General features: G+C 34.5%; 1 protein-coding gene across 1 annotated transcript in view; it reads left to right on the forward strand.

The window, feature by feature from the left end:
- The window catches only part of RXFP1 (relaxin family peptide receptor 1), an 86,248-nt gene that overhangs the window by 33,145 nt on the left and 33,445 nt on the right, over positions 1-19,658 (forward strand). The window contains exons 3-5 of the mRNA XM_039876249.1: positions 1,528-1,665; positions 12,921-13,019; positions 16,777-16,882. Of these exons, the coding sequence (XP_039732183.1) occupies positions 1,528-1,665; positions 12,921-13,019; positions 16,777-16,882 (343 nt within the window). The remainder of the gene's footprint in view (positions 1-1,527; positions 1,666-12,920; positions 13,020-16,776; positions 16,883-19,658) is intronic.

Consider the following 19,658-nt stretch of genomic DNA (forward strand, 5'->3'; position numbering starts at 1 on the left):
GTAAATTTAAAAGACAGGACATAAAAGCATAATATTGATGAAAGTAAGTTACTCAGAGAAGAATTTTCGAAACAGCAGCATGAAAACACAGGCAGAAAACACAGCATGAAAACACAGTCTAGTTAAAACATCTTCAAAGAGTAACTATGTCTGAAGACTGACAATTCATCAAAGAATTTTTCTGATAATCTTTTAATAAATGTATAAAAAGTCAGTCTCAACTCAGATCAATTTATTTATGTGTACACTTGAGGCCTCTGACATGCGTGATGGTCTACCAGTGATGTCCTGTGGTATACAAATTTTTTATTTTGACTGTGTTTTGATCAATTTGTTGAAAAAGTTTGATAAATAATTTTTAGATAATTTCACAACTGAGAACACTATTTACAACGTAGCTCATTATTACATAGATTTGACTATATCTTTCATCAAATTACATGCTCTAAAACAACTAAATACAGTCAAAATCTGATAGATAAATTTCTTCTCTATGAGAATACCACTTGTTCTGTTATTAAAATGATCCACTGTATCTTACAAAGGAAATAAATACTTTTATTCTTTTCATGTTTTAATGATAGGCAACAAATCCATTTTTACATAATAAGCTTTACTGACTGTTCAAACTATTCTGTTTTTGTTTCTATATAATTGACAATCATTCTAGAAAGTTTCAAAAATTTACAAACTTGGTAAAGATAATAAGCAACAAAATTACAGTCTACTAACCTTTGAAATTACATAAATCTGAGGTTTTAAAATGGCATAGTTAACTATGTTCACACAAAAACTTGTGTACGGATGTTTATAGCAGCTTTATTCATAATTGCCAAAACATGGGCACAACCAAGATGTCATTTAGTAGGTGAATGGATAAATAAATTATGGTTCATTCAGACAACAGAATATAATTCAGCACTAAAAATAAATGAGGTATTAAGCCATGAAAGAAATGGAGGAAACTTAAATGCATGTTACTAAGTGAAAGAAGCCAGTCTAAAAAGAGCAGGAACTCTCTTTCTGTCTCATTCACTGCGTATGTACAGGGCCTCACACTCAGGAACTATCCAATATATGAATGAGCACACAGCACACACATTCCTGATACCCTCTGTCTCCTTCCTCCTCTGGTACCAGACTTGCCTTGAATTTGAGAATGCAATAAATTCCTGATTTTTAAAATATTTGGCTGAAAACTTTATGAAGGAGAAGAGCTAAACTGTAAAGTATGGACAGACATTTCATTCAAAAAAGGGAATTGAAAGGATATTCCGGGTAGGAAACAGTATACACAAGGCAAAGGGAGGAGAATCCTGGCATCTTTTGGGAATGTGGAAAAGAACATTGTATTGGAGTGGAGGTTCTTGGAAAGTAGTTGGTGTCAGGCTAGTAGGCAAGATGAGGCAGCCATGTGGAGGGTTACATAGGCCAGGATGAGAAGACCAAATGATTACGGAATTCTGAAGGAAACCCACTTTTTGTAATGCTTTTATATTAACCTTTTCTCCCCTTTTTTCATCACAGTTTCTCAGGGGAGTGGACAGAATGTCAAGTGCTCCCTTGGCTATTTCCCCTGTGGGAATATCACCAAGTGCTTGCCTCAGCTTCTCCACTGTAACGGTGTGGACGACTGCGGGAACCAGGCTGACGAGGACAACTGTGGTGAGTGAAGCGCCTGTAGTCACAGCAAGAACGGGGCAAAGGGACCATGGGTGAAGTCACTGAGACCTCTTGTAACAAAAAGAGAAAAGGGAACAGAGAAAACTACGCTGAAATACAAAATATATGTCACTTAAGGAAATCTTACATTTATTTCATTAGCTTAAAAATATCCATTCTTTTCTATGTATTGGTGTCACAGCCAATATTTCAGGAAAGTGGTGATTGTGCATATACTGAAATTTTTAACCTGCTAACCTTCTGGGTTCATATCTTACATGCAGAATGAAATTGAGAATACGGTCTCTGATGGAGCCAGAGCTGTTTTGAACCCGGGTAAAACAATAACCAATTATATAAACTTGAGAATATTTCTTATCCTCTCTTTGCCTCAGTTTCCTCTTGTTGGAAAAGGGTTCAAAAATTGTACCTATACTGAGAGATTAAGTGTAAAAGATTAAGAGTGCAGGCATACAGCAGGCACTATTTAAGTGTTACCGCTATTGCTCATTTTTTGTCTTTTACTTACTACAATTATGAAGGAAAAATGGGACTGCCTAAAAAGAGAAAAAAAGCAATAAGCCCAGCTTACCTGCTATTTAACCAACAACCATATTTAGGACCCTATAAAGCCAACAAGGAAGGCTTCTGGCCAGTTAGAATATCTGGGAAAACTAGGCTTTCAGTTAAGATTTGTTCAAATGTCTGAAGCCTCAAAAACACAAATTTATAAAAGAACTTAAATTGGCTGGATCTGACTTACTGGAAAAAAATGAGCTTTGGTTAATAATGTAAAATAATGAGATTTCTTACTCCTGGAGAAATAAGGTACTATTTTTGGAGACAAAGACATGTACAACAATTATAAGTGTGGTGTAAATAACCGATACACTGAAGAGGCCTTGCTGTTATCACTCCTTCAAGTATTATAGACTTTTTCAGTCACCACCTTGAAGAAGTTAAGCGTTAGAACAGCTCTCTAGGTGGTGGCAGTAACTCACGAGTAAGCCATCTAAACTGGTGAGCTTAAGCTACAATTACCTTTGATTTAAATGGCTATGTATATATAGTCTCTTCTTTAAATATAGATACCATCTTGTTAATACTACACAAGATTTAAAAAAAAAAACTGAGATAAATGTTCTGCCCACTGCCAGCCACTTGCCCCTCAACTTGTTATCAATTCAGATGGGGGAAGGGTGTGACTTGGGAATTCCACACCAATGGAAACAGTGGCAGGAAACAGGAAAATGAACCGGATGAAAGCAGCAAATTCTTCTCCAAAAGTAGTTTCTCAGTGAAAAAGTTTTGGGAAGTCTTACCTTAGTGCTAAGTTTTAACAGACTAGTAACAGAAGTAATCATCCTTAAAGTTATATAAGTTTCTCAAGATTCACCAACTAACAAATTCAGGTGGAGGCAAAACAGTGTTGGAGTGTAGAGATCAGGCTCGGGAGGCCTAAGCATAAATTCTGACTATGAGAAGTATAAAAATGGCTGTTTTCTTTATACAAAATGGGGATAGCAAGAGTGTCTATATCCATGGGTTGTTAAGAGGATTCAATGAGATAATGTTTCCAAGATGCTTAGCAGAGTGTCTAACATATAATTAGTACTCAATAAATGTTAGTGTAGCATTCAATATAGTTAGCTGTAACTATATTACTAACTTAGTGACTTAAGAAGTAGTAACCATTTATATAACTAGCAATTCTGGCTGGATTTGTCTGAGATCAGCTGTGCAGTCTTCATCTCAGTTGGACTTTTTCATGCATCTGCAGTTATCTATGTATCAGCTTTGTTGTCATGCCTGTGACCTTGGCTGAGACAACTGGGTAACTCAGCTGTGGTCCTCCTGCAGGCTATGCCAGGCTTGTTCTCATGGTAGTGACATGGCACCCAGGAGTGCAGTGGAAGTCTGCGAGGCCTCTTGAAGCCTAGGCTCAGCAATGGCACTCTGCCAGTTCCACCGCATCCTTGCTAAAGCAAATCATAAGGCCAAACCTGTTTTAAGTGAAATCAAGCTCTCCTCCTGCTGAGAGGAGGTGCAAAGTCCCAATGCAAGGGGCTTGGGTAGAGGGAGGGCAGCAATTGCACAAATTCTACCACAGTTGCTATTATAATTGCTTTTCCCACAAACATTAATGTTAACTCTCACTGACTCAGAGTCTCCACTGTATGACTTTAGGAATTCCTGTCTCAAGGAATTTAAATATTTCCAGGAACAACCATGATTTGTATATTTGCTTATCTTATTGAAACAGTAGCTGAAATTTGAAGGAATGATAATTTTCAACACTCTTAATTTTGTAGTTTTATGTGTGTATCCTATTGATTCTGGGATAGTAAGAAGGTGGGTAAGCTTTCCCATATCTCTTGAAAATGTAACTATAGTTTATTTTGAGGAAAGATAAATTATGTAGATGTGTATATTTGTCTCTTAATTATGTTCGTTACTCTGAATCATGGTAAATTTTAATAGAGAGAACATAACACTAGAAGAAACTATTAAGGCCTATTTCTTCATACTTAGAATTAAGTTCTGATGACAAGCATGGGCTTAGCTTTTGAGAAAACAATATTTAATTGGAACAAAAATAAAGTTAGCAATGTATCTATCCATATGGTTTATGTTTTTCCCACCTCTTTGACTTTCTCTTTCTCCCAATGCTTTTTCCACTCTCTATAGGTTTATGGGCCACTCTCTGTCTTTCCGTCTCATTGTTTTCTTGTGTCTCCCCACTGCCATTCTGCCTCTCTGTCTTCCGTTCCTTTTTTTTACTCTCTCAACTTGTTTTCCTGTATCATACTTGTCTTTTTCTCTTTTTTTTCTTCTTCAAACCAAGTCCACCACCTTTATAAAGACATATTTATGTAACTAATACTATGTTAAACTGTTCCTGGTCTTCTTATTCCAGAATCATATAGCTCTTTTGAAATACACCTAAACCAGCAGATCTCCAAATGTAGTTTTGGGCCAAACCCATCAGCATCTTTCAGAGTTTGTTAGAAATGAAGATCCTCAAGCCCCACCCAGACCTACTGAATCAGAAACTCTGCTGGTGGCTCAGCAATGTTTCAATAAGCTCTTTGTGTCATTCTGGTGCACAGTAGATTCTGAGAACCACTGACCTAAACCCAAGTGAGCAGAAAATCGAGAACACATGAAAAATGGTAGTAACAGCAGAAATGATCTAGAATCAAGCTTTTAACATGGTGTGCAAGTGTTTCAGCTTGCTAACAAACTCGATTATTATCAATTATCTAAAATTGCTTAGTCTCTGTAAGAAAAACTGACACCCTGCTAGTGATAGTCATCTGAAAATACACAAAAAAATGAACTCTCCTCAAAATTTCAAAAATGGCCACTTGGCATGCTGCTGCTTGCGGTCCATGCATGAGAAGGTTGGAACTCCCCAGTAAGAATGACAGAATTTCACTGCAGTCCTTAGACTCCAGGAAATAAAAATTATGAGATGCAGTTATTTCTTCTTGCTTCTTATTGCTTTAATTTTCTTCACAGCTGTAGGATTTTTTCCTTCATTTTATAGTATTTGGATAATTTATTCTCCCCAGGCTGTTCATATTTAAGATATCCATATTTAAATTGTGTTCAATGCTAATTAAATTAAGTCAAAATGTTTTCTATAGTTTCCATATTTTTAGAATATGGAAACCTTGGGCTTATTTGAATAACAGCATTAAATATATTTGCAAACATATAAAATACAATATCTTAATATATAAGTAAAAGAAAAACACAGCTAAAAATCACTTTTAGAATGATCATTTATAACTTAATGTATATGGTAATTAAAATTTTTTTTTTCTAATGGATAGGACTTTTTCCTTAATTAGACCTTTTAAAATACATCTTAAAACATAGCTTCAAAAACCTCTCCCTTATTTTCTTAAGCCATTTATATTTAGAAAGAACTATTACTTTTGTATTATCACAGGCATCTTAAACAAGTACTTAGTTGGGTATTAAGTTCCTGGTTTTCTTAGAAAACCCATAATTCTCTATAATAAAACACTTTACTGAAAACTAAAAAATCTCAATAGAAAAAGCATATGATATCAGATCGCTGAACAATTTTCATGGACACAATGTAAGCAAAAGCAATGGAATTAAAGTTTACAATTGAATCCCCAATAATTCCTTTCTTTCTAAAATACTTGCACAATACAGATTTTATATGCATATAGGGACATGTAAATGTCAAAACTGAGTATACCATTTTTATAATAAATTTGATCATTACTGATAAACTTCTATATGGAAATGTGTAATTTTTCCCCTGAGTTATGCCATTTGATATAATTCCCCTATAAGTTTCATACGTTTTTGTCATGTATCACTAACTGAGTTTCATCTCAGAACTACCACAGATGCAAAGTAGAAGCTCACTAGAGCAGTTTTTATGAGGCAATGACAAACCATAAAGAGGGACCTTTTACCTTTCAGCTAAAATTCTCAGACATTTTGGAAAATACATCTGAGTAAATACCAAGGGAACCTGATTACAAAAAAGGAAGGACTCTCGTTCAAGAATCATTTATGTCCATTTTAAACTGAGCACAAACTCAGTATTAAAAATAAAATACTAACATAGCATCAAACTCTCAGATGCTATAGAATTTATTCACTCCATCTAGATTTTTCTTTAAAAGAAACTCTGCATTTCCAGATTAGAATTTACTAGCATTTCTTCTGCATTACAAACAGATGGCTCTATGAAGAGGGGTCCTAGATGCAGTTACACAACCTCAACCTCATCCCCCTGCTAGAGGCAAGTTCCACCGTGAAGTCTCAAATTCTGATGCCTCCCCTCTGACTCTCCTTGGACCTCCTTCACCTGCTCTGCCCTTTAGCAGCCTTGTCTACAGGAAAAGGATAAAGACATTGGTCACTGTTTCCATGTTAGTATTTCCATAATTGATAGGAAAATGAAAACCTCTTCTAGTACATACTGGGTAGATTAATATCCACTAAAAATTCATGCCCACCCAGAACCTCAGAACGTGATCTTATATGGAAATGAGGTCTTGTAGATGCAATGAAGGTAAAGAGTTTCTGGTTTCCCGCAGATCCAGCGCAGGGAGAAGGGAGGGAGATAAGACCCTTCCACTCTCTGTCTCTGGTCCGTGTCCAGCCTAGGAGCAGCAAAGCCCATTTTCTCCTTTTTTTTGTTTTTTCAGCTCTATTATCAATGCCCAAACTTAGGCCTTAGAAAATCACATACTAAGAATTCGACTCCTTTGTTATCTGCAAACTTCTGCGCCATCCATTCCCCAAGGCAACGAAAGTGGAAGACGCTCTGCCTACTATAGAAAAAAGGGCAGAGAGTGCAAGGAATTCAAGAGAAGAAAAACTTTGTTAATACCCCAGAATGTTTTCCTGTGGGTGGCTTGGCACTTACTAATCTATAAGAATTAGATCAACAGTATTTATTTATAAGTGTGATGATGATAATATAATATTTTTAAATAGGATTGTAAGAATGAAGTATATTCAAGGACTCTTAATTTTAATGGGGCCTATATTTCAAATCCTGGAACACTGAATATTCCTTCATTTCCCAAATACAGCTTTTTATAATGCTATCAGGAGGATGGCGATGCCAGGCGTTTGATATAGAATTTAGCTCTTCTCATTTCAGAATACTCCATTAAAGTTGGTGTTTTATCTTTTTTTAAGGTTAAAAACACAGGAGAAAAAGTGACATGGGTTATAAATATGTGTATACACAACCATGCATTGTACATTCAAAAATGATTGGTTTTCTATTTATTATTCTCAAAATAGTATTGGAAATAACCTAAGTAGCTGAACTTTTGACTTTTCTATAACTACAAACCATGTTTTGAACTGAAGACATGTTGCTGTGTTTATCCGATAATGCTTAAATGAGGTTTGGGATAACTCCACAGAGACATTCCATCTCAGGACACTTCCTACTAGATAGGACACAAAATACAGTTTCTTTAGTGGTCTCGGTTTTCTTTAAAATATGCCCAGAATAATGTCGCACTCCTTAATTTCTTCAAAGAGTGGCCTCCAAAGGTACTAAGAGCCCAAAAAGAAGCAAATACATTCTGTCCAGGAAACTGCTATTATCATTCTAATTCAAGGACATGCCATATAACTAGTTTGATGAATTGCTCTGCCTGGTCGGGCTGCATCTTAAGGTTATTTTAGTGGCCCAGGGCACCTCATCTCAGGATCATTACTTTCTGAGAAAAGAGGCTCCACACAGTGTCCCAAGAATGGGTGCTGAGAATTGAGTAAATATCTTAGAATCAGGAATGCTCTGCTTTGCATAAATTTAAACTTTATAGATTAACCACTTATTCATTCGTTCATCAGTAAGTACATATACTTTGTAACCCATAAGATTTACGCCTTCATTTAAATAAGAAATCATTTAACACACAGTATTATCATGCCCTTCTTTGTTCTGACCTGTTCTCTGACAGAGGTATGAGTCCCTCAACTTATGATTATTCAGATCCAAAAACATCAAGGGAACCTAGGAGTGGCTCCTGCAAATCTCTGGGAGTGTTTGGGAAGCATGTTCTGAGGACTAGCCACAGCAAAGTCCCCTGGGGGCTGGTGAAAGGTGCTGAGTCCTGATCTAGTACCGTAGGAGTGGAACCCAGAAATCTGCTTTTTTAACAAACACCACAGGTGACTATCATCACACCCATTAAAGTTTTGAAACGATTCACTTCCTAATGCAAACAGTTTTATTACCCAATTCAGAACACCGAGAAAATGATTAATTAGTCTAGAGCAGTGGTTTCTGAACGTTAGTAGGCATCAGATCATCTAGAGGGCTTGTTAAATATACATATTGCTGGGCCCCATCTACAGAGTTTCTGATTCAGTGCCTCTGAAAGGGAGACCAAGAATTTGCTTTTCTTTGTAGTTCCCAAGTAATGCTGCTACTGCTGGTCCTGGACTACACTTTGAAAGTTACTGATCTAGACACATTCTTTCTTATGCAAATGTAAAAGCAAACACCTCTGAAATGTATCTAGCTCATTAAAAGGGTTAAGCAAAATTAAAGATATTTATTTAATGTCTGAGTTCTCCTTTAGTCATACTGGCATGTATTATTAATAGAAAGAATGTAGCATTCCCTAAAAATGTTTACCACAGAACCCTCTTCTCAAGGAGAATCTTGGGAAACTAACTATTTGAGAAAAGCCTAATATAGCACCATGACACATAAGTGCATGCAGGAAACTTGGATCTTTCCCATTCCCATCCAGACCACATCCCTTGAAACCCAACATCCCATCTGCTCCACCTCACAAGCCAATGTCTGGAGAATCTGAAAGCATAGGAGGGGGAGAGACATTGTCCAGTATTGGAATTGATGTATCTAACCCATTTTTCCATAAAGCTAAATTGTAACTAATGGTGCAAATGAAATAATGTTTTAGTATTTTATATACTTTATACACTTCATTAGAGCCACATTTAACTATATTAAGGTATAATTATATACCTTAGTAGTCACTGAGGTATATAAAAAATACATAAGAAGGTTATGTCCTACCCTACTCTCATAAGAAGATAAATATATGTATGTAAATAAGCATAGTATGAAATAATTACAGTAAGTATAATAAAAGAGATAAAAGCAAAGTGCTTTTAAATTATAAATTACTTGCATTAATCTCATTTGAGTGTTTTAGACTACTTGATTATTAACAAAATCAACAACTTTGCTAAAGAAAAGTTGTTGTTAATAGGACTTTTCTATTACTAAAGCTAACTGTCCTCTACTGCGATGTGAAAAGGGCTCTAGGCTGACTAGGGTGAATTTCACAATGCAGTGCTTCCAAAACTTAATTCTAAGGCTCACCTAGGGTCCTTATAGAAACTATAGCTCTCCAGACCCCATACTGACCAAATAAATCAGAATCTCCAGTAGAAGAGCCTAGAAACCTATGTTTTTGATAAGCACCTCCCAAAGTTTTCTTGTAGAATGAGAGAGACTGGGTTTTCTCTAAGCATCTTTGAGTACAGAACCTCCTCATTCATCCATTCATTCAGTTAGCCAATATCTATTCAGTTCAGCATGCAAGATCAGCTTTTTCTTGATCTATGTCATTATATTCATTTTTTAGCTAAAAAAATGTGTTTGGTAAGTTACATATTTTTTAATTAATGTTGTTTGTGAAACACTACCAAAATATACTGGAAAGCAAATCCCTTAATAATATTCTCTCAGTACAATGCTTTTTACACTACCCTATGATGCCAAAAAAATTTTTAAAGAATCAAATTTCAGTGAGATTGTTACTGAAGTGTGAAAAAGCATTCTACTCACTGCCCCCATACATCTTTAAAATATGAAGAATACAGGACTTAAAATGTAGAAATAGATCAAAAGCTGTTTCCTTAAAAATGCTAACTTCCCAACTTTGAAATTTTGGCTACATTTTCTGTATTATATATTTCTGCCTTATGGTAGGAGGAAGAAAATGCTTTAGAAAGGCAGAAAGGAAGGTAAAAACAAATTTCTAAAAAGCTTGTTTGTTTGAAGATGTTGCTATTTAAAAAGAGACCTCCCCACATAATATATACTGTGACTTGGAGAAGCATAAGCAGATTTGTCCTGTTTTTTTTCTGCATTTTAAAATTTCCCACTTCCTTTCTGACAACACCTCTTGTTCTCTTCCTTTCCTCTTTTTTTTCATCTGGGGTTGGGGACAAGATACAATGAGGTAGAAAAGGAGAAAAAGGAGCAGGATTATAAGAAAGACACAGAGAACAGAAGCAGCATGATGGCTGGGGACAAAGGATTAGGCAAGAGCATAAAGCCCATGATTTTAAAGACTTCACTATTAATGATAAAAATTCAGTACATTAAAACAGTTCATTTGTAAAAGTTCAGTTAAACATAGGGCCTGCTAAAGAAGCAGAGTGAGAGATAATCACCCAGCTCCTCACCAGATGAATTTCATAGCAGCAGTGAAGCACAGAAACAGGCCTGTGTTCTGAAATGCTGTCGCCTTGCCTAATTTCCATTGCTATTTTCTGAAGTCCAGGTGGATATGTCAGGAAAATGAACATGAACGTGAGTGCACCTCCTCCTCCTGCACAGAGTGCTGCAGGCACGGGCGCCTGCAAAGTTAAGTCCTTCAGACGCTTGCAAGCCCACATTTCAAAAACCCTTACTCTGTAGGTATACAAAAAATTATTTATAAAAATAATCAATGACTCAACATACCCAGAGTGAAATGACTTATTTTATATATTTTACTTATAATATTTATCAATGTGTAAAATTTTATAACATTAATATAAAAATTTATTTAAAAAAGATTTTAGTAACATATTAATGATTTGCAATACTTTCATTCATTCCATGAATGATAATAATAATGATGAACTGTTTGTTATTTAAATAAAGTTTTGTATAATTATATAATTCCCATGTAAGAGCCTCTATAATGGGAATGAAACAAACAACAGAAAATAGGTGACAAATTGTAACAGCTAAATATTTAAAGCTGATGTTACACAAAAATTGGAATTATATAGTTAGAGTATAAACTGATTAAATCATCTCTTTGGCCTAGAAAATAAAAATCCAAAGATGTTATTGTTTTAATTCTTTAATTATTTTAAGTAAGTCTGTTTCTTAGTAAATCACTTAAACTTCTCAGAATTTGTTTTTCATCTGAAAATGGAGATGACAATAATGACCAAATAGAATAATTATGAGGCCAAAGCAAAGTATCCAGAACAGTATAGCAGGTGCTTACTAAATGTTAGTTTTCTCAGATGCCAAGTGCTAATATTCAATTTCTCTGTTAAAATGAGGGAATTAAAATTTCTCACAAAATTCTTCTTTTTTATACTTAAAGATATGAACCAATTTTAAAAGTAAAAACTTGCACCAAAAGTCAACAAATCAGCTAAACCAGGAAAGGGAGACAGGTTAATGCTGTAAACTTCAAAAACTGACAACCAAGGAAACAAATAGATGATTCTGGAGCCTAAGAGAGCAGAACACTTTGTAAGACTCCTTATTCTATCTCCAGAACCCAGATGGGAGAGGCAGGAAAATGCTGAAAGCTATCACCAATATTCCTGTAAGAGAGACCATACCACTAAACTCATGGGTTTAGAAAAAATGCACTATTTTGTTCTCATTCATGAGCTTCCACTCGAGCTCCCCAAATTAACTAAATGGCCAATCATATTTAAACCATACTTGAATCCAAAAATTCAGTCGGTCTCTGTATCTATTAGGGTTTAATGTAAGAAACAGAACCCACTCTAGGTATGTCAAACAGAAATTAGATAACTGCAAAATTTTCAGAACAGCCAGAAGAGTGGGAGTCAGCAATGCCTCCACTGGAGCCATTAGGTCCAAGAGCACTCCCCCATAACTGCAATCCCGGATCTGAGACAGCCGCTGATCCTGCTGCCCCTCCCACCAGCACGACCATGTCTTGACATCCACAAAGCTGGTAACACCTGAAACACCCTGCCACTGCCACAGCTGTCTCTTAATACAGTTTCTCTGTTTTAGACATAGCTGCAGGAAAATGACCTCTTCCTCCCTTCTTCCAACCAAAATATAAATGAGTGCACCCAAATCCTAGCTATAAAGAAAATGTGAAATGTTGTTATAGGCTTTTCAGTCTCTGCCCTACAGGAACACACCAGTGAAGGGGGCATTGAATGGAGGTTGTGAATAGGTCTGCATTATCCACTATGGATTTGGTGCAGCTGTCCAATCCAATGGCCATTTCCCTCATAACCTGCCCCTTTGGTGACTCAACATCCACATGCATTTGCCTCTCAACAACTCAAGCTGTTTTCTTTCTTTTCTAACTATCATGACCATCTATCTATGTTAATACATCTCCAATATCAGTTTTAATATTAAAGAAGATGGAGGAAATCATAATTAATGTACTAAGAACAGTGTGTTTGTTTCAGTGTATCTAAAGTACTGTTTCTTGAAGTATGGTCCAAACACTGCTTGCAGAAGAATGACCTAGAGTACCTGTTAAAGCGGAGACTAGGAGACCCATCTCCGGTGTATGAAATCAGAATCTCTAGAGGTGGGGCCCAGAAATCCACATTCGTAACAAGCTCCCAGATAATGTTTATCTCACTCTGTTTGAGAACCACTCATCTACTTTTAAGTGAGGAACCATTTTCCCCCAGCAAACCAGAACATTTATGTTTTCTTGAACTTTTCTGCTCTCTGAATTTTATTGTAGGAGACAACAATGGATGGTCTTTGCAACTTGACAAATATTTTGCCAATCACTTCAAAATGATTTCCCCAGATTACTTTGACGCAGAAATATCAGAATGCCGTAAGTAATCAGATGGGTTGAGTTGCCTTTTCCAGAATTTCATAAGACACCATGTCTTTAAAAGTTGCATCCAACATATTTGTTTTTTTTTTAAAAAAAATAAAGGTCAGTTATAGTTTTTCTGTTGCAAATTCTATTAGACATACAGTCTTAATTTAAGAATTTTATTTAGAAATGACTCAAGGATCTTAAATATAAAAGTAATAGATCATGCCAGGTTTGTGAACAAAATTACTGTCAGTCAATCAGAGTTGCTATTTTATATGTCCCCTTTTTAGAATTATAATAAACTCTAACACAAAGGAGACTGTGAAAATAGAAGAGCAGAAAAGCTGTTCAGATCTTACTTTTTGTAAGTTAAAAATCTTCTGAGGTCTAAACTATACTAGAAAATTTCCAAAAAAAAAAAAGCCTTATTAATTATGACCTGCGATGTTTAGTGATATACCAAAAACTTACGAAAATGATGAAGAGGGTATGGGAGGGTACAACCTCAAAGATTAACTTTATAATATTTTGGATCAGGAAGATCTATGTAATTCCTTTTAAATAAATTTAGTCTATTCTAATAAATTGTGCAAATGTAAATTTATACCTTGGAGCTGTAATTTTGATCTTAACTTTTCAAAACCTTAGTTAAAAAGCAGAGGTTAGGTGGAGGAATACTTTACTATAATTTTTCCTTTATGCAAATTACAGCTTTTGTTTTAATTTTTAAAATTTTTGGCATTATTTGTATTAGTTTTGTTATTATTATATTACTCAAAATAGATTAATAAAAATTACTAACAACCCCCAGTTTGAGGGAGGTGCATTCCTCCCGTAAGTCTCAGTTTACTCAGCATTCTGTCTCGACCTCACTTTGTCTTCCAGAGTATGAAGACTATATTACTTGATCACTGAAAAGCTAAAAGCTTTGGGGAAAGAAAAAGTTAACAGGTATAATTTAACTGCTAATGTAATGGGGAAAAAAATTAATGAATTAAGCCACATTATCTCAAAATATAGTTTTTATTTTCTTTTCATTTTATTGTATACGCTTTTCATAAATTTTAATTGAACCTTTTTATATCTCATCTTTTTCTCAAAAGGACAGAAAGCTTTTATTTCTAAAGCTTTGTTCTGAATTTTGGAGTAGTTAGGTCAAAGAGGGAAAGTAAGGGGGCTACATGACTTTCATTGTCTGGTTTGTAAAATAAAATTAAACAAATAGGAGGAAAATAGGTCATGTCAGCAAGAGAAATAAATTTTTGCCTGATCCTGAACTCTGAGAGAAATTTGTCACAAAATACAGAGGTAATGTTTTTATTGGTACTTAGTAAAGAACACACATTTAATTTTTAATTGGAGTTTTTGAAAAACAATTCGAGGAGGAGTGGCAATAATTAAATATCTTTTTGAAACTTAAAAGCAGTATAAAAATGGGATAGAATGTATAGTGTAAAATTTGGGAGCGATACTTGAATTAAATTTCCTATTGTGCCACTTTATCTAAATCAGATTATTATAAGGATTTATTGGAAATTATTCCAACAATGGTTTATAATCATTTTTGGCTGAATGAAAGACTGTGAGGAATTCACATTTATGAAGTCACTTCTCAAGAACAGTATCACAGAAAACATTATATCTACTGTTAACTAATATATTAATAAAGCTAACGTTTGAGGAATTTGGAAAGTACAGAGATTTGGAAAGAATTCTCTACTCAATCATAATTTCAGCCTTCAAAGGCTACCAGCATTAACCAGCTGGTGCAGTACTCATCTTTTTTTTAATTTAACATAGTTAAAATTTCCTATATAAAATATTTTTATCATATTTTCAATTAGCATTTTTATATTATCTAAAAGCATAATAATACTGTTTATATTTTTATAAGCCTATAATATATTATTGTATGTTATTATAAACTCTTTTAAAATATTCTATCACCTATATTTTTAAGTGACATAATTTGCTTAATCTTTTTTTGTTGTTGGATATGTGTGAGTTTTTTGTTTGTTTGTCTGTTTTTTCCCTGTCGTAGGTAAACCTGTAATCAGCATGTATGGATTATCTTAACTCAGCCTCTATAGATAGAAAAAAACACACTGGAATCTTATTGCCCTCTATTTTTACCCTTCTTACTCTCAGGAACTTCACCTTCCTTTCAAACCCTCACCATCTTTTCCCTGCAATATAAACACACATTCACATTAGATATGGCCTTTACGTAAAGGAGCAGATCAGTTTTCAGAGGTCCATAGCCAAAACCGTTATTTACAACTGTAAAATTATTTAACAGGACAAACAAACAGAGACTCATGGACATGGACTATAGACTAGTGATTACCAGAGAGTAGGGGAGAGGGGAGAGGTAGATGGAGTAAAGGGTTTAAATATGTGGTGACAGAAAGAAATCTAACTATGGGAGGTGAACACACAGTGTAAATATATATGTGCCTTACTGTTAAAGCGTACAGCTGAAACTTAATGGATTTCGTTAACCAATAGCACCATAAATAAAATAAAATAAAATAAAATTGTTTAAAAGTCAAAACTGGAAGTCTGCAAGCAGAAAATTCTCATAGAAATTTTTGTTTGTCCTATGTTAAGTTAGATATTATCATTTTTAAAATAAGTAGTTATATGTAAAACATTATATTCCAGCATCTCCAAGGAAGTTGGTTGATTAAACCACACATGTTCCTATCCTAATATGGCAACGGTTAGGGAGAAGCTGTTCCACTGGGACATCTGGACACAGTCTACACCTGCTTCGCCTGTTCCCTGTAGGCATTTGAGTCTGAAACCTCTCTGCTCTACAGTTTATGGCTTCTAAGTAAATTTAGAGGGGAAGCACTCCTCATTGCTCTCAGTAATCATCTGTTCCTCATCTCTAGAGGCAGGAATCAGACTGTATTTATTATGCTGAATAATAATTTCATTTTACCATTTATCTATATGAACACGTTATTGCAAATCTCTCATAGGCTTTAGAAATATTGGATCACATCTTCAAGACTCTCACTACAGCTCCACACGGTGGCCAAAGTCATACACCCCATTCTCCCTCTTTCCAGCACCCATTCATAAGAATAGAATAGCCATGTGTAAAAAATGTTCACTCCCATAAATGAAGTTTTAGACATCCTTACATCCCTATATAAGCCAGAAGATTACTTAAAAATACTTTGAAAAACTCCTGAGTTTTCCAGAAAAAAATAATCTACCAACACTGTAGTTCAATATTTAGTACTCTTTCCCGACAGTTAAAATGACTTAGTCCTCCACTAAAGTTTTGGTTATGCTATCGATAAATACTTTATTCTTAAGTAGCTGCTTTAATGTGGAAATTAAAGCCCATCACACACTATCCTGTAACCCTCAGAAATAGCTTCTGTCCCAGAGTTAGTAAGAGCAGACCACTTTGTTCATTTACAAAAAAGTGGAGAAGAGCAATCTGCTATTTTTTTTTAAAAAATGCGTGGCGTGGTAAATCTGTATATTTTTATATCTTAATGTTCTAGCACCATTTTAATGTTAAATTAAAAGCAAACTTTTGGGGGGAATCACTGGAGGTCGTTTTTTTTCTTTTCTTTTTTTTTTTTATTATGATTGAATAATAATTTAAAGCATTGCCCTAATGCCTAGGTAAGATATGACATACTCTTGTACAAAATATTTTTTATAGCTTTCCATTTCTTTCTTTTCATTACCCTCCTCTTCCTGGTCCTTCACTGTCCTCATTCCTTACTACCTTTTCTTTATTCAGTGGTCGGTTCTGTGCCCATGCAATGTCTTTGCCAAGGTTTAAAGCTTGACTGTGATGACACCAAATTACGAGCCATTCCATCAGTTTCTTCAAATGTGGCTGTAATGTAAGTAGAAAAGAATGGCTTCATCCTGACAGCCAGAATAGCACCTGTAAAATTGTATCATAATTAAGGCCTTGTCATTATTAATAATGCATTTTTTATTCAAAGATGATGTCATTGTTCCATGGTCGGTTGTAATGATTACTGATATTTATTTTGCATTTATTAAATGCAGTCCCCTATTTAAATTATTCCATATATTAATTTATTTTAATTCCTCATAACAATCCTATGAAGTAGTTAGTATCACCGTATTTTATCTAAACAAAAGATTCATCAACTATATATGCAACTAAAGAAAAAAGGTTGCCAATTAAACTATTATATAGAGCTTTCTAATTTCATAGTTTTTACTTCACACAGATTGTAAAAGCTCTTTCAGACTGTTTTGAACATAAATTTTGATACACTCGTATATATAAATAAAAAAAAACTGAGTAAAATAAATTGGATAAAATATTTCCAGAACTTCATATTTAATATCTAACTCTTCTGAATCACATTTGACTCAGAGATGTTGATGTGGGTTTTTTCCCTTAAGTAACTCAAACTTATATATGTAAAAAAAAATATCTTCATAATAAGCGGTTTGTTGATCCAGTACTAATTTGAATTCAACAAACTTCAGCAATGCAAGCACATACACATTTGGTTGAAACTTTCAAAAGAAATCAGCAGAGAATAGATATTTTAATTCAATATTTTACTGAGATATTTTGTTTTTATCTGGATGTTTTAGTGCCTTATGGCTCTGACTTTGGGTATATGAGAACAAAATAGGAATAATTCTTAAGTTTATAAATGTTGGCAAGTCCTGCCTTTTTAAACTCATACCACATAACATAGCAACTCATATGCTTGGCATATATAAAGAATGGGAACAGTTATGGGGATATTAGTACCATCAAATTAACAGAACCTGGAGAGTTTACCCAATTGATAGTCACCTTAGGGAGTTTACCCAAATTGATAATGAGCTGAGAGTATAGGGCAGGTGAAGCCACAGAGACTTTTCCAAAGGAAAACTAAGGATAGAATTCTATCCTATCTTCAACTCACCATAGCTCTTTTTTATACTAATTAGTCTTACTGGAAAAAATAATAATCCCTCCCAAAAAACATCTGAGGTCCTATGGGGAGTTTCCATAATTTAAATTCTGACTGGAACTGCTGGTTATAAAATTTATGATAATTTCATTTTATTTTCAAAGAAAAGAAATTATTACCTCCACTGCTTATATCAAATTACCAGAAATTCCAAACCAAAGGACACCCTGATGCTAGCAATCTGATTTTTCATTTTCCACAAGTAAAATTTGATTTCATTCTTAAGTGATTTAGCTAACCTTTATAAAAGAGGAACAGGAGAGAGCTGGAGGAATGAAGGAGGATAAGGCAATGACTAAGTAGAAAGTATATGTCCACCTAAAGGCATTCTGATTCCATTAAGAAAAACTCTCTGGCTCAATAAATACATACATACATGCATACATGCATGCATACATACATACATACGTACATACATACAAAAGAGATGTCTGCAGACATGTGAGCCACCAGTTTTTGACCCTTGGTATAAGGAAAAAAACTGGGATCTTATCCTCATAAATGATTGGCTTCAGAAAAATAAGGAAGAAGGAGGGGTCGAAGATGTCTGCAAGGTTTCTAGTCTGAGTAATGGAATGATCCAGGAATGGGGAGACTGGTGACAGTAAATGGGGAAAATTAAGATTTCTTTCAGTTTTTGAGATTAACAGGTCACTCAGTAGAAATTTCCAATGGACATTTGGAAATATGAGAATGACGCTCAGGAGTTTATAACATTTTATTTCATTTTATTTTATTTTGTGTTAAAAATAGCATTTTCTTACACTTTCGGTTGAGCAGTTTGATTCAGGTTGTCCATTTCTTCTTTTCTCTGCAGAGCACTGACTCAGCCTCATACCCCTTTCCAGTCTTTGTTCAACTACATAGGGAAAAGGGACTCTAGGCTTTACAGCAAATACATTTGAAGAGTAAATATCAAATTTTATTTCTGAGCTCATTCCTTGTTTTGAGTTAGAGCTATCATTGGTAAATGTCAGAATGGACTAAATCATATATAAATAAAGTATCAAAGAAGCCAGTAATCCAAGTAATATTCATTGAAGTTGGGGTTTTTTGAAGATGTTTCACATAAATACTAATCAACAAAAAATAAATAAATAAATATGGTTATTTATGCATTGTTCTAGCTTGCTAAACATTAAATTTGACTGTGTGAGAGCTGACTTTAAGATTCTGGAAAATAAAACTGCATAATCTAATAGTAAGAGCTTTTTTTATAAAAACTAGGGCTAACTTTGAATAATAAATTAGCAGTTGCTCTCTTTCACTCACACACTTCACTTTACAAAGTCAAACTTGGAATATTAAATTTTAAAATACAAAGATCTTTTACATTAAAAAGTATTTTGGCTTGTCCTATTAAGTGAGGAATAATAACACCTACCTCTTTCCATTTCAATGGAGTATTATGAAAATATAGAGAATGCTATTTATGAAAAAATTTGACATCATTTATAAAAAAGGAACCTGTCATAACCTGAGTCCTTTATGTCAAGTATTTCCAAGTGTTTATCCCACAGTTGTCAACCTCCAGACATTGCAGTCCATTGCTCATTTATCAATGAGCATCTGTTCTACCATCTTATACAATGATAGTAAATAATAACAGCATCATATTATTACAAGGGACCCCAGCTGCAAAGGTTTGGGGTTTTTTCGCTTGTTTTATTTT

The sequence above is a fragment of the Pteropus medius genome, unplaced genomic scaffold (assembly GCF_902729225.1).
Source record: "Pteropus medius unplaced genomic scaffold, Ma_sr-lr_union100, whole genome shotgun sequence".
Lineage (NCBI taxonomy): Eukaryota > Metazoa > Chordata > Mammalia > Chiroptera > Pteropodidae > Pteropus > Pteropus medius.